The sequence below is a fragment of the Furipterus horrens genome, unplaced genomic scaffold (assembly GCF_987537825.1).
Source record: "Furipterus horrens unplaced genomic scaffold, mFurHor1.1.pri manual_scaffold_12, whole genome shotgun sequence".
NCBI lineage: Eukaryota > Metazoa > Chordata > Mammalia > Chiroptera > Furipteridae > Furipterus > Furipterus horrens.
Window position 1 is genome coordinate 54625086 of NW_028327182.1, and position 13043 is coordinate 54638128.

At 38.8% G+C, this 13043-nt stretch overlaps 1 protein-coding gene across 4 annotated transcripts in view; it reads left to right on the top strand.

Moving 5' to 3' along the window:
- Positions 1-13043, top strand: part of FARP1 (FERM, ARH/RhoGEF and pleckstrin domain protein 1) — a 370189-nt gene that overhangs the window by 79570 nt on the left and 277576 nt on the right. For all 4 annotated transcript variants that reach the window (XM_090258835.1, XM_090258837.1, XM_090258833.1 and 1 more), the window contains one exon: positions 8398-8591. In XM_090258835.1, coding sequence (XP_090114961.1) covers positions 8421-8591 — 171 coding nt within the window. In that variant the 5' untranslated portion in view covers positions 8398-8420. The remainder of the gene's footprint in view (positions 1-8397; positions 8592-13043) is intronic.

The window sequence follows — 13043 nt, forward strand, 5'->3', positions numbered from 1 at the left end:
ATATTTGGCTATTATACTTGAATGAAAATTTGGCTGGGTTTAAACTTTTGATTATTATTTTTTTGAGGACATTTTGGACATTTAAGCATTGACTGTTGCTGTGAATAAATCTGAACTTTCACTCCCTCATATTTTAAAAAAATTTTTGCCTCAGTGCCCAAATGATTCCCTCTTAATTTTCGAAGATCAGTGATGACACAGGAAATGTTTTGGTATTCATTGTTTTATATTAGTTATTTCTGGAATATGATATGTTCATTTATTATGGAGAATCATCTTTAATTTTTGAAATGTTATCCAGAATTATACCTTGAATATTTTTTCTTGTTCCATTTAAAATTTTTCATTTAGGTACACCAATTGTGGATCTGTTGGATCTCTTCTGTTTGTACAGGTATCCCCCATATAACATGGTACTTCTATAACACGATTTTGCTCTAACACAGTTAGAGAATTGGGGAAATCCCCCTTGTAACACGGTACTTCTGTAACATGGTTTCACTCTTAACACAATATGACTGTAGAAGATATCCAAGAATTGCTGGTAGAAGAAGAAACTGATGAAGCAATTTTGGTGAAAATCACCAAGATAACTTAGAGGACGATAGCACTGATGAAAACAAAGAAGTTAAACAATTTATTCTAAAAAGCATAAAGAAAGGCCTAGACTTAGCTGAACAGTTAGAGTCATATTTCTTAAATGAAGATCCTTGCACTGGGAGCACAAAGTTTAAGAGAGAACTTCAAAAATGCTTAGTACTGTATAATGAACTTTATAAAGATCTCTCAGCTAAAAGCAAGCAATCTAAAATAACAGATTTTTTTGTGCAAAAAATAGAGCATAGAAATCAAGATAATGCTGAAGAAAGTTCAGAGGATGATATCTTGTCAAAAAGAAAACGCATTCGGTTAATGGAGCTTAGTAGTGGTGACAAAGAAAACATTACTTAATTCATATTAATATGTAATACTTTTGATGAAAATTGCTTTAATAAAGATATTTCTCTTAATTATAAAAATATAATAGGATGTTTTTTTAATTTTTGGAACCTAACCCCCATTTTTGTACTAGTTCTTTGTTTCGTATAACACAGATTCGCATAACATGGCATTTGTTAGGAACCTAACAATTGTGTTATACGGGGGTTACCTGTATTTTCATATTTATCATTTTTCTGTTTTAATATTTTTCAGTCTTTCCCCTCAAAATCCTCATATTTTCACCAGAGCATATTTTTTTAGCTTTGTCTGTTTTGACCCAACTGGGGACCAAACCTGCAACCAAGCCACGTGCATTCTACTGGAAACTGGAGACCTTCCACTTTGCGGGACGACTGACCTCCAACCAACTGAGCCACACTGGTCAGGGATGGGGCCTCTTTTTATAAGGACACTAATCCCATTCATGAGGGCTCCCCTTTCACCATCTAATCACCTTCTAAAGGCCCCACCTCTTAATACCATCACATTGGGGATTAGGTTTCAAAATACAAATTGGGTGTGGGGCACAAACATTTACTTAATAGCAGTGATATTTTTACTCATTCTTCCTTTTTTTTCCCGTCTCTTAAGTCTGCCCTCATACTTTATTTCCTTCTCATGTTTTTCCATAACTCCCCTGAATTCTTTTAGAATTTCTTATGTTTTTGTTTGTAGCATTGGATATTTTATTGCTTTGTTAATTTATGACAATACATTTGGGCAAAATTTTGATCTGTTACATGTAACATTTCTTTTATGGGTATTTTTCCATCTGTCAAACATTTTAATTTTTCCCTCTCTTCTAGCACATCTTTGTAAATGTCACTTTTTGTTACCAGGCAAGTTCTTTATGAAGTAGCTGTTTGCAGGAGCTTCTTGTGAGCCAGTAGATAGGGCTATGTCCCATGCTAGTAGAAGAAATTCTTGTGATCTGAGTGTGTGTATGTGTGTGTGTACGTGTGTGTATGTATGTACATGTAATATTTTTAACCTTTGTTTTTCTCATGCTTACTGAGACTGGTAGTATTTCCAATGCTGTCTTTCTCTTTTTTCACTTTGCCTTAGCAAATAGAATGCTTCCTGCAAATATGGTTTGGTTGTGTAGTTTCTCATTCCAGTCCACCTTTAGTGCTTCTGGAGATTTCCCACCACATTGTATCCAGTGAAGGTTTTATTGCTAAATCATGTTCCCAGAAAGCTATTCCCAGGTTTGTTGCTAAAGATATTCTACTTATTTGGGAAATGTGGCAATGCAGGCATGAACCGCCTCTTAAAGCATTTTCTTTTCCTCAATCTGACCTTCAGTGCAGTTTGGCATCTCTTTGTCACATTTTGTAGTTCAGAATTGAAGATGCCTTCTAGTTTCCTCTGGGATAGAATTGCATTTGTGTGTGAGCTTTTGGGTGACTTCCAAGAGGAAGTCTTTAAGCCAGAACACTATGAGAAGACAATTCTAGTTTTTTATCTTTTCTCTGCCAGTTAAAAATTGTATTACTTTTTGTTGTAGCTACTATTCCCTTTTAACTAACTTTTCACATAGATCTAAAGAATAAAGTAGTTTCACAAACAGCTTATTATTTTTAGGTCTGGTATGGTCATGTTAATATAATGTATCACAAGGAAAGAAATACTAATTTCCTTTACTCTGACTCTTGCTTAAGGAAATTAGAAGTCAGAGGAGGTTACAGAGATAAAAATAAGAATAGAACATGGCTTGATATTTATAAACAGGAGGCTTTTAGGTTTGTTAGACTTGTTCGCCTATATGGCTGTGCTGTGTTACTTGACTCGCCAGTTTTGATATTGTGAGAAACGCTCACGATAAAACACCAGGACACAGGACTTCAGCCGCCAAGTGGGATGTTTATTCATGACTCTGCAGAGTCATGCGTACAGCCAGTTAGGGGCATGCGTGCACTGACAAAATGGAGCTAGCTGTTTTTATCCTAATGTGAGTAAACCTCCTCCTTCCTCTCCTCCCCTCCTTCTCCTTCTCCATTTTTCCATGCTGGATACTCTGGAGTTACAATCTAATGAGATTAACTAAATTAACTGAGGGTGATCTAGTTATATGTCTGTCTTCTGCTCTTCTTTGAAATTTCTTTATCTTGTTTGCTGGGCTGTCTAGTTACATTTTCCCATTTCCTGGAGTTTGGTGATGAATATTTACCCCGCTTTGATCTCAGATATCCTTTGTCCTCAGAAGCATTTGTGCTGAGCTGCAGAATGCCCCCTTCCTGACTTGTAAGTGTGCTGATACTGTTAACTCTGGCTTGGAGACCCCCTGATTCAAGATTTAATTACATATTACCTTTGCTGCTAATTATTTTCTACTTGTTTGTGAGTTACCAGTTTCCTTGCCCCTTACAATATCAAACATCCATTGTGGTTACTCAATTATGACTTTGCCAGTGTTCCTCAGATACTCCCCTGACATCCTTAGACTATTCAACTCAGAACTCTTGGCTTGATTTATATTTGAATTAAACAGTACTTTCCATGTACAGCAGCAGTCTGCATGCAAGTGTGAAAACAAAAGAAAGTGTGACATACTTTGTTTAAACATTAACATCCAGTAGTAGAAATAATATAGGCATGAGGTCATTCAAAGACTAAAGAAAAAGTAAGTGAAAGTAGCAAGTACCTGTGAATTACTAACTCAATTTGATTTTTAAAAGTGCTAAAAATAACCGTATTTATTCATGTGGGGGTCTTGGGCCAGAGGGAGAGACAGGATTTAGTTTCGGGGCTGAGGAGTCTTACTCTTTTCTTGGGTAGGGCAAAGATAAATGCATTTGTAGGGAATGGCCCTAGAACCTTGGGTGTCAGAGCCATAGCTAATACCCACATTTCCTGACTCAGAGCAGTAGGAGGTAGAGTGGCCAGGTCCAGACCAGCGTTCAAGGGCAGGACCTGTTCATTCTGATGATGTGCAGGCAGAGAAGGCAGGTTCAGAGGTGGGGTGCTTGGAGAGACAGGGAGTAGTCAACACCAAAGTAGAGAAGAGAGCAAAGAAGAGGCTGGGAATGGGGGAGACAACTAGACTGTTGTCAGAGTTTTCCCTGAAGGTTGCATTTATTGGGTTGGCCAAAAAGTCAGTTTAGCTTTTTTTCCGTAAAATAAAAGACACATTTTTTATTTTCACCAATAACTTTATTGATTTGGATTATTTTGAGTATGTCGTCTGTCTCCTGCATGGTATAATGTTGATTGTTCTCAGTTAATGTCTCGATTTGATTGCTATCAACTTCAACTGGTCTTTTTGACCGTGGAACATCATCCAGTGAGAAATCTCCAGCATGAAACTTCGCAGACCACTTTTGACAGCTTTGATCACCACCTTCTCCATACACTGCACAGATCTTTTTTTTTGAGTTTCAGTTGTGTTTTTACCTTTCTTGAAATAATAAAGAGGAAAATGTTACATATGTTCTTCCATCTTCAATATTAAAATGGCTACACAAAAATTCACCAATTTTGATATATATTTTTAATGCACGTTGATATAACAGTTGTCATAATACAGTCTAACAAAATTGTTTTGAATGAAGCTAAAGACAACTAAGCGCTATTAGAGCCATCTTACCGAAAAACACAAACTTTTTGGCCAACCCAATAATTTTAACCATGAGACAATGAATAGAAAACATAGGGAAGTAACTTCTGGGGCTCCAGCTGGTTTGTGAAGATTATTTTAAACACAACTTATTTTCATGATTAACTAAATGTATACCATCTAGGTTTGATTCATTGAGTAAATATTGATGATCTCTTTTTCACTTTGGTGTAAGGCAATGTGCTAAGCATTATAGATGAATAAGGTCTAATCACGTCTGTTAAGACTAATAGAGGAATTAAGCAAAGCACAGGTCATACAACTGAACTGATTAGAATTAGGTTCTTTAAAAAAGCTTATTTGGGGCAGAAGTTAGGAAGATACTTAATAACAGACCTGTGAAATCACACAGATGGGTATTCTAAAAAGAAAAAGCAATTCTCAGAAAGGCTGGCCCTTAACTAGCAGTGCCTGGTCATAGAACCCCAGTCCTAAAGGAGTGCATAAAAATGAACAATAGTCTCCTACAGGCTATGGTGGAAAGTTGGTGGGGAAAGTGTTGGGAGATGTAAGGAAATACTATTTCCTACATCGCGATCAGACTCTTGTTCTGCCCTATCAAAGGACATGTCTTTTTACTGTGGGGTGGTTTGAGGTGATTCCATTGTTTTTGATCTGCTACTTCATAGCTAGCCTTCTGTGTCATAGTGAGAATGTTAGAGATTTTGCTGAGAGAAAGGAAGGTGTTTCCATTTGAAATTTTGGAGGGAAACTTCTGCAACCTGACTTTTAAAGAGAAGGATGAACATGAGCTGGGTAAGAACCTACAAAATAAGCTTACAAACTGGATAGTTTTTCCTGAAGAAAAGAGCTGAAGGGAGACTCATTTTCAAATGTGTAGGTAATACACAGCCCCCTTAGTTCTGAACCTCACACCACAGGTGACCCCTTGATACCTCCTCCATGGCTTTCTTTGTCACTAAGTGTCACTCGGTCATTCTTTCCATGCCTCTTTCCCATCTTCTCCATTGTCTTGTATGAGTTTACTAGGGCTGCCATAACAAAGTACCACAGACAAGTACTTTGTCTTAAGAGAAGTTTATTTTCTCACAATTCTGGAGACTGGAAGTCTCAGGTTAAAGTGTTGGCAAAGTTGGTTTCTCCTGAGGCCTTTTTCCCTGGCTTGCATACGGCTGCCTTCTTGCTGGGTCCTCACATGCTCTCTCTCTGTGTTCTTATATCCCTGGTGTCTCTCTACAAAATTCCTTTTCTTAAAAGGACAGTAAGGCCCTGGCTGCTGTGGCTCAGTGGATTGAGCGTCGGCCTGCGAGCCAAGTGTCGCTGGTTTGATTCCCAGTCAGGGAACGTTACTAGGTTGCTCGCCAGGTCCCCAGTTGGGGGCGCGAGTGAGAGGCAACCACACAGTGATGTTTCTCTCCCTCTCTTTCTCCTTTCCCCTCTCTCTAAAAATAAATAAACAAATAAATTATATATAAATATATTTAAAAAGGACAGATTGGATTATGGCCCATCTTAATGGCCTTATTTTAAATTAATCACATCTTTTAAGACTCTTTCTCCAAATATAGTTACATTCTGATATTACTGGGGATTAGGGCTTCACCATATATTTGGGGGTTCAGCAAGTAACAGACTTCATGACTGGGCATGTTTGTCATTTTTATTCTTTTGGTTCTATGTCCCTCACTTCCCTTCGCCTTCATCTTAGTTTTCACTTGTACCGTGAGACAGACTCTGAACCCATAGTTCACATCCAGCTCCACCTTCTCAGCAGCCTACTGTATGTCCTTTTATAACCCTGAACATTGTCTCCAATCAAACCCACACCTCCCCCTCCTGCTTCCTCTCTTTTGCCCTCATTTAAAACTTACTGATAATTGTGATACTTTTATCTCCTCTCAATAGCTAACCAAGTATAACATCAGGTTAATTTTTCCACAAAAGTGGGTTTTATACAGTCACTGTTTCATTTTCATCACTGCTGTCCAAGTTATCCCCTCAAGAAATAGCTTTGTAACTGAATAGTCCTAGCTCCTGCCATCCTGTCTCTCTTTTTGCACTCCATATTATATATTATTTGTATATTATATTTAATATTTTATATATTCAGATTCATTTTTCAAAAGTTTAGTTAGGTGTCATTATCCTTACCCCAGTGCCTTCCTACTACCTACAGCGTAAAGACTGTATTTCTCAATGGGTATTTAAGGTTCTTTATAGTCTGATTCCAACCTATATTCTAAATGCATATTTAACTCTTTGGCATTAATTGTCACCCTCTTCCTAAATAAGCCATCTTATATCTGGCCCATAACTTTGTTGGTGCTGTTGGCATTCTGCTATGCCTTCTCCTTGTATATTTCTGTCTTCTTTCAAGTATTACTCAACATCTGAAATTAAATTGAATTGAATCCTTACCTTCTACATGATGGAAGCCCCCTGCCAAAAAAACCCCACTTCATCTCACACTGAAATCTTTTTTTTGTGCTCTTGTGACATTTATGATATTGACCATAGTATAAATGTTGTGGCTAATTGGTACTCATTAGACATTATTGAACTCCACTCTGTGCCAGGCATCGTGCCTGGGTAGGTGCTGCGGTCCCAAGAAAGTTCAAATTTGGTTTCTGCTACAGGGTTATCATGATGTCAACAGGGAAGTAAACAGGCAAATGCAGATGGAATTGACTGTTTTGCTGAAGCTTGAGAGGGTCATGAGCAAGAGCGGCAGCAAAACCTGAGCTCTACCCCGGTTTCAGGGATGAGACATTTGAACTGAATTTTAAGCTAAGGTAGATGCTTCAGAAGGAGAATGAGTGCAAAACATTTAGACAGAGAGAGGTACACACATGAAGACCTGGGGAAAGAGGCAGTCGCAGAGCAGGGTTGTGGCATGAGAAAGGAATAGAGGATTTGGAAAGATGGTTGTGTTTTGTTTTTAGGAAAATAACTTTTTAAAAAAGATTTAATTTATTTATTTTTAGAGAGAGGGGAAGGGAGGGAAAAAGAGAGGGCGAGAAACATTGACCCTTTGCCTCTCTTATGCACCCAACTGGGGATTGAGCCTGCAACCCAGGCATGTATCCTGATATGGGAATCGAATGGGCAAAATTCACTTTGCAGGACAGTGCCCAACCATCTGTGCCACATTGGGCAGGGCAAGAAAATAACTCTTGATACTACAGTATGTACTTGGGAAAGGGGGTACAACTTTTGGGGGTAGGAAAGAAATGAATTAGGAGGTAATTGCCATATAAACAAGAAGAAATCAAAAGACCTGATATTATTTCGCCTGTTTGTGTGAGTGTATGTTTAGTTTCCTCAACCAGATTATAAACTTGGGAGCCACAATGTATGTTTTATTTATTTATCTTTATAATACTCATTATTTAGTATGTTAGCATGTTTATAAGAGGTAATTAATGGATGCTAATGATATGGCTTAGGCATTTGTTAATCATCTTCCCACCAGGCTTGAAATGTGTAAAAAGTAATGCCTCGCTCATTGTAGACCCTAAATAATATTTTGAACACAACTGACTCTATGGTATGAATAATGAAGAGCTGACTGTAAAATGACAAAAGAATAAAACATGTAAAATTATGCAAAAATAAAATATGCTCCACTATCTGCGTTCCTTGAGTGGTTAAATGGGACATTGTTCATAAATGGATCAAAGCCTCACCCTATGTGGTTCCTGTGCAGACAATGGAGAAACTGGTTTGGTTTAGGGAAATTTCCAAAATGAAAGGTCGCAGACAAGTCTTACTTAGGTGGTTTAAATGAGTGAGTCTCATCTTCTGATTGATGTATTTCTCTTTGTTACTTCTTCCTGCAGATATTATATAATCTGCTTTCATCATGGGAGAAATAGAGCAGAGGCCAACTCCAGGATCACGACTTGGGGCCCCAGAGAATTCGGGGATCAGTACCTTGGAACATGGACAGAAGCCACCCCCACCACCTTCAGGAAAACTCATGTCCATCAAAATCCAGATGCTGGATGATACCCAGGAGGCATTTGAAGTTCCAGTAAGTTGGGGGTATATCTTTGAACTCAAGTTTGTGGGCAGCATTCGGCATGGGGAGGTTCATCTCATTCCCAGGTTTCAGTGACATGAGGTGGCAGTAAGAGTGTCTATGAATTATGCACCTCCCTACCTGGCCCCCCAAAATGCTCTTTTGACCTGTTCTGGTTCTTAGCTGTCTGATTTTTAGATTTATGCTTGAACTGCCTGTATGATGATGTCAGTGGCACATCACTTGAATTTTACTCACTTTCCATATGCAAATATATATGTGTATGTATGTGCATATGTATTATGTCAATTTGAATTGGAGAGAATTGTGGTCTTGTGGCTGGATCTCAGTTTAATTTGCTTATTGCAGGCAGTTTCTCTGTGTATGTGCATGTGCATGTGTGCATGGACCACTTCTCTAAGGTACTGGCAAGAAAAATCCTGAGGAGACCATGGAAGACCGGTATGGGTGTTCGCATGTCAGAAGAGAAGTTGATGACCATGTTCGTGTGGAGCGGAGGATAGAAAAACCCTGATCCAAGCCCACAGTGTGGCAGCTGTAGAGTGGAAGAGGCCCACCACCCCAGGGGTGGAGCAAAGGAGTGTCTGGGAGCTGGGCAGTGAAGAATGAACTGCCAGCCTCAGCTTCTTCCATCAGTTGAAGCTCCACCCCACCCCCCATAGTTCTGCTATTTTCCTCAGAATCCCTGCCTAATCACCCTCTGCCCTCCCTCAATTCTTCTCCCCAGCCTTCTTCATAAATAGAACTCCTGCTAGAGGTTAGGGACCCACCACCAGTACTGTATGGATGGAAGATTTCTTGTTCCCAAAGCAGGGAGAGTCAAATGTGTGTGTCTAGCTCTCTAGAACTTTGCATTTTCCTCAAGAATCATTATTCCTTACATGGAGTAGGTCCATAGAATTCTTAGCACACTTAGGCTTTTGTTTTCTGTGTTCTGTCTTGGATACTAAGCACCACATCCAGCATTGTTTATGGGGGGAGAAAATAGCTCTTGGATTCCAAAGCCAACTTATAAACAAACTTTGGGAACATAACCTGTTTTTAAAGCGGAGATGATTCATCTACAGTATTCCCTCACTTATCGCGGGTATTACATTCCAGACCCCTCCGCAAAGTAGGAACCTTACATTTATTCTATACTCTTAAACCTATGTAACTTTAACAACATATATATACGGTACCGCAAAATTCCACGATATAGCGAAAAATCCGCGATAAATAATTAAGTGTAATATTTTAAAAAATTCCATGATACAGTGAGGCTGCGATAAGTGAACCGCAATATAGCAAGGGACTACTGTATTCCCATTGGTTAGAGCAATTGAAATTTAAGTTGGTGTTAACATCTGTAACCCATCATTTAATCATTTAAGTGATATGATTCACCAAGTATTTTCATTTCAGAGAATATTTTCCAGAGAGTGTGAATTATTGTCTCAGGGAAAGATAAGCTTCAGAATAGCTATGTGTAAAACCACCAATTTATTGCAAATTACAAACAACCTTTGTGTCTTTCTACTTGTTTTAGAATTCATATCTATCAGGGCCTTGGAAACATCTTTGTATTTTGGTGAACAAACTGTTGCTAATCTGCTGAAATTGTAAGGACCTGCCAGCCTGTTAGAATTAGGCCTTTTGAATGCGTGGCCTGCCCCCTCTTACCCCCAAGTAACTTTTTCTCTGCATTGCTGGACTGTTTTGGTGAGGTATTTAGTTTCATTGTTTCAGAATTTCCTATTTGATATTGTTAAGGACTTCTGAGCCCAAGTCTCCAGCAACACATTCTATTAAATGGTGTTTATGTGCTTTGGGCTGGGGAGCTATCAAATGCTGCTGTTGTTTGCATGAGCTGCAGAAGGCATTGCGCTATATTCAATTGCAGTTCTTTAGTTTCCCTAAATCAAGGAATGTCAAGATGGCTGTTCTTAGCTACTATTTAGGAACTATATAGGAGCTCCCTAAGAAATAGGAAAAGAAATATGTTTTTATCTTTTAAATTTATATTACATGACAATTTCTGATGCCTGTGCTTTGTATTTGTAACTGCCTGGAACAAACCTTTCTCCTTCCTCCCCTATAAACTTCTGTGCACCCTTAAAGGCCGTATCAGTTTTATCCAGATGCCACCTCGAGGCAGTAGCTGGGGCTTTTTCTTCCCTCATTCAGACCTGTTTTTTTTTAATACACTCATTATGGTGGAGCTTGACTGTCTGGATTCCAATCTCAGTTTCTTTTACTAACTTACTGATCATACTGAATAAGGTACTTAACCTCTTTGTATTTCAGTTTTTCACTGTAAAATGAGGTTAATAAAGCCTACCTCATTTTCTTAGAATGAAAAATAGTTGATACAACTGAAGTGTTTAGAACAACTCCTGGCACATCTATGAGCCTAATACAAGAATTGAGTAGAATTGGCATCTATTTGCCACCTCACTGTTGGCTTCTTAGAACAGGGACCTTGTCTCATCCCTAGCACCTAGTATAGTACCTTGACATGTAGTAGGTGCTCATTAAATGTTTGCTGACTGAATATTGGAAGGAATTTATTTTGCAAGTAGAATTGTAGTGCTCATTAAATGTTTGCTGACTGAATATTGGAAGGAATTTATTTTGCAAGTAGAATTGTTAGTGTTTCACATGCCTCATTCATTCATATTTTATTTTTGTTTTTCTAGCTTGGTTAGAATGTTTCTTCTGAACTAGTGGGCAACAGATGTTTTCTATAACTGCTTGTAGAAAGACATACCAACATTTTTATTGACTAAGCTTATTCTAAATCACTACCTTGTGAACATTAAGAACTGAAGCAGCAGGTCTTCATGCAGCTGGAAGGCATCAGACTAGCCATGGCAACACAGGATTGCAAGAGACTCAGCTCCCCATAACTGCATTAAAACTTAGCTCCAAAACTTTATGCTGTGAATTCATCAAGGCTGAATGACCCCAGAAGTACCCCCTTGCCCACACATGACCCCTCCTTTGGTTGGGTGCCCCAAGAGAATGAATTCTTGTTCACTCACATTTGCCACACAGATGAGCAGGGCACACAGTCAGATCATTATGTTCCCCTTTGGGAACGTTCTTCTCCAAACCATTTTTTTCCCTTAGGGATTGAATTTCCTGGGCCTTTTGTAGTAGAGTATGGATACAGGCAAAATCGTCATTGTTAATGCAAATTCCCTAAACATTTTCTGGTACAGATAACTAAATCATACTCTCCATGGTTGCCTCTATCGCTATTTATATATAACTTTTGAAAAATTAATCAAGAGTTTAACCTTTTGAAAGGCCTCAATAGTGGAGCATCAGACTTTTCCACTCTGTAGCTAGTTTTACCACCACCTTTGCTCTTGAACTTGGGTGATCTTTGAGGTATTTTCTCTGCAGAGTTGAAAGTTCAAAAACAATACTTAAATTCTTATATGGCATTTTATCAAATCTTTATGTGGATAAAGCTGTGCAAATAAGCCTCACCCTGTGGTTTATGATATATGCAGCTTCCTCTTCAAACCAGAGGTTATAAAACTAACTGACTTTTGAGGATCTGAAAGGGTTAATGATACTGCTCCACTCCCCCACCAGTATTATCACCCCATAAGGTCCCTGAGAGGTTTTATGTGTCCAGTCCTCATGACCCCCCTGGTAAACAAACACGGTTCCTATTGACGTTTTTAGGATGAAGCAGATGGTTTCCTCTGCAAGTGTGTTACAGAACCCCTGGGCTCTTTAGTTAGGGGCCCGATTGCCCGCTGCCAAAATTATAACTCTGATATTCAGAGTTTAGTGAAAAGAAAAAGAATTGTTTATTTAACAGTTATATAGATTTAGTTATTTGCGGATTTCTGTTGTTAAGTCTTATGTTCTTTAAAACACCCTTAAACACATATCCTTGCCTCCCTCCTACCAAACCTAGCCAGTTTTAGGAAGGTTAGAGAAACCGTTTTCCTATTTTCCAAACACAGTTCAGCTTTACCAGCAGCTGCCAATCAGTCTTCTGATTGGGGAGGTACTTTCTGTGCTGTGGTGCCCTCCAGCTTTCAAGATTCTTAGCCTCCTTGCCGCATGGAGAGAGAGAGAGAGAGAGAGAGAGAGACAGAAAATAAACAAGTGTTTATTCAATTTGTGTGTTTTCATTAGCAAGGTCACTCTAGGAAGAGCCAAGAAGAACAGAGGAAATAAAACCAAACCATCTTTTGCTTCTCTTGAGCAGCCTGTGTGAGAATGGTTGAGAAAGATGTTCATGGGTGACAAAGAGACTCCTAGTCTTTGTTGAGGAGTTAGCAGGGGTGGCCTGGTGCCAGTGGGTGGGAAGTGGTGAGGCCTTTATGAAGCTTGACCACAGTGTTAAGTGTGGCAGAAAGACCTCAGTGTAAACAGTGGCCATACCAGGGAACTATCATTTTGTCTTTTTTGTAGTTGTGTCTTGTCATTGCTTTACTC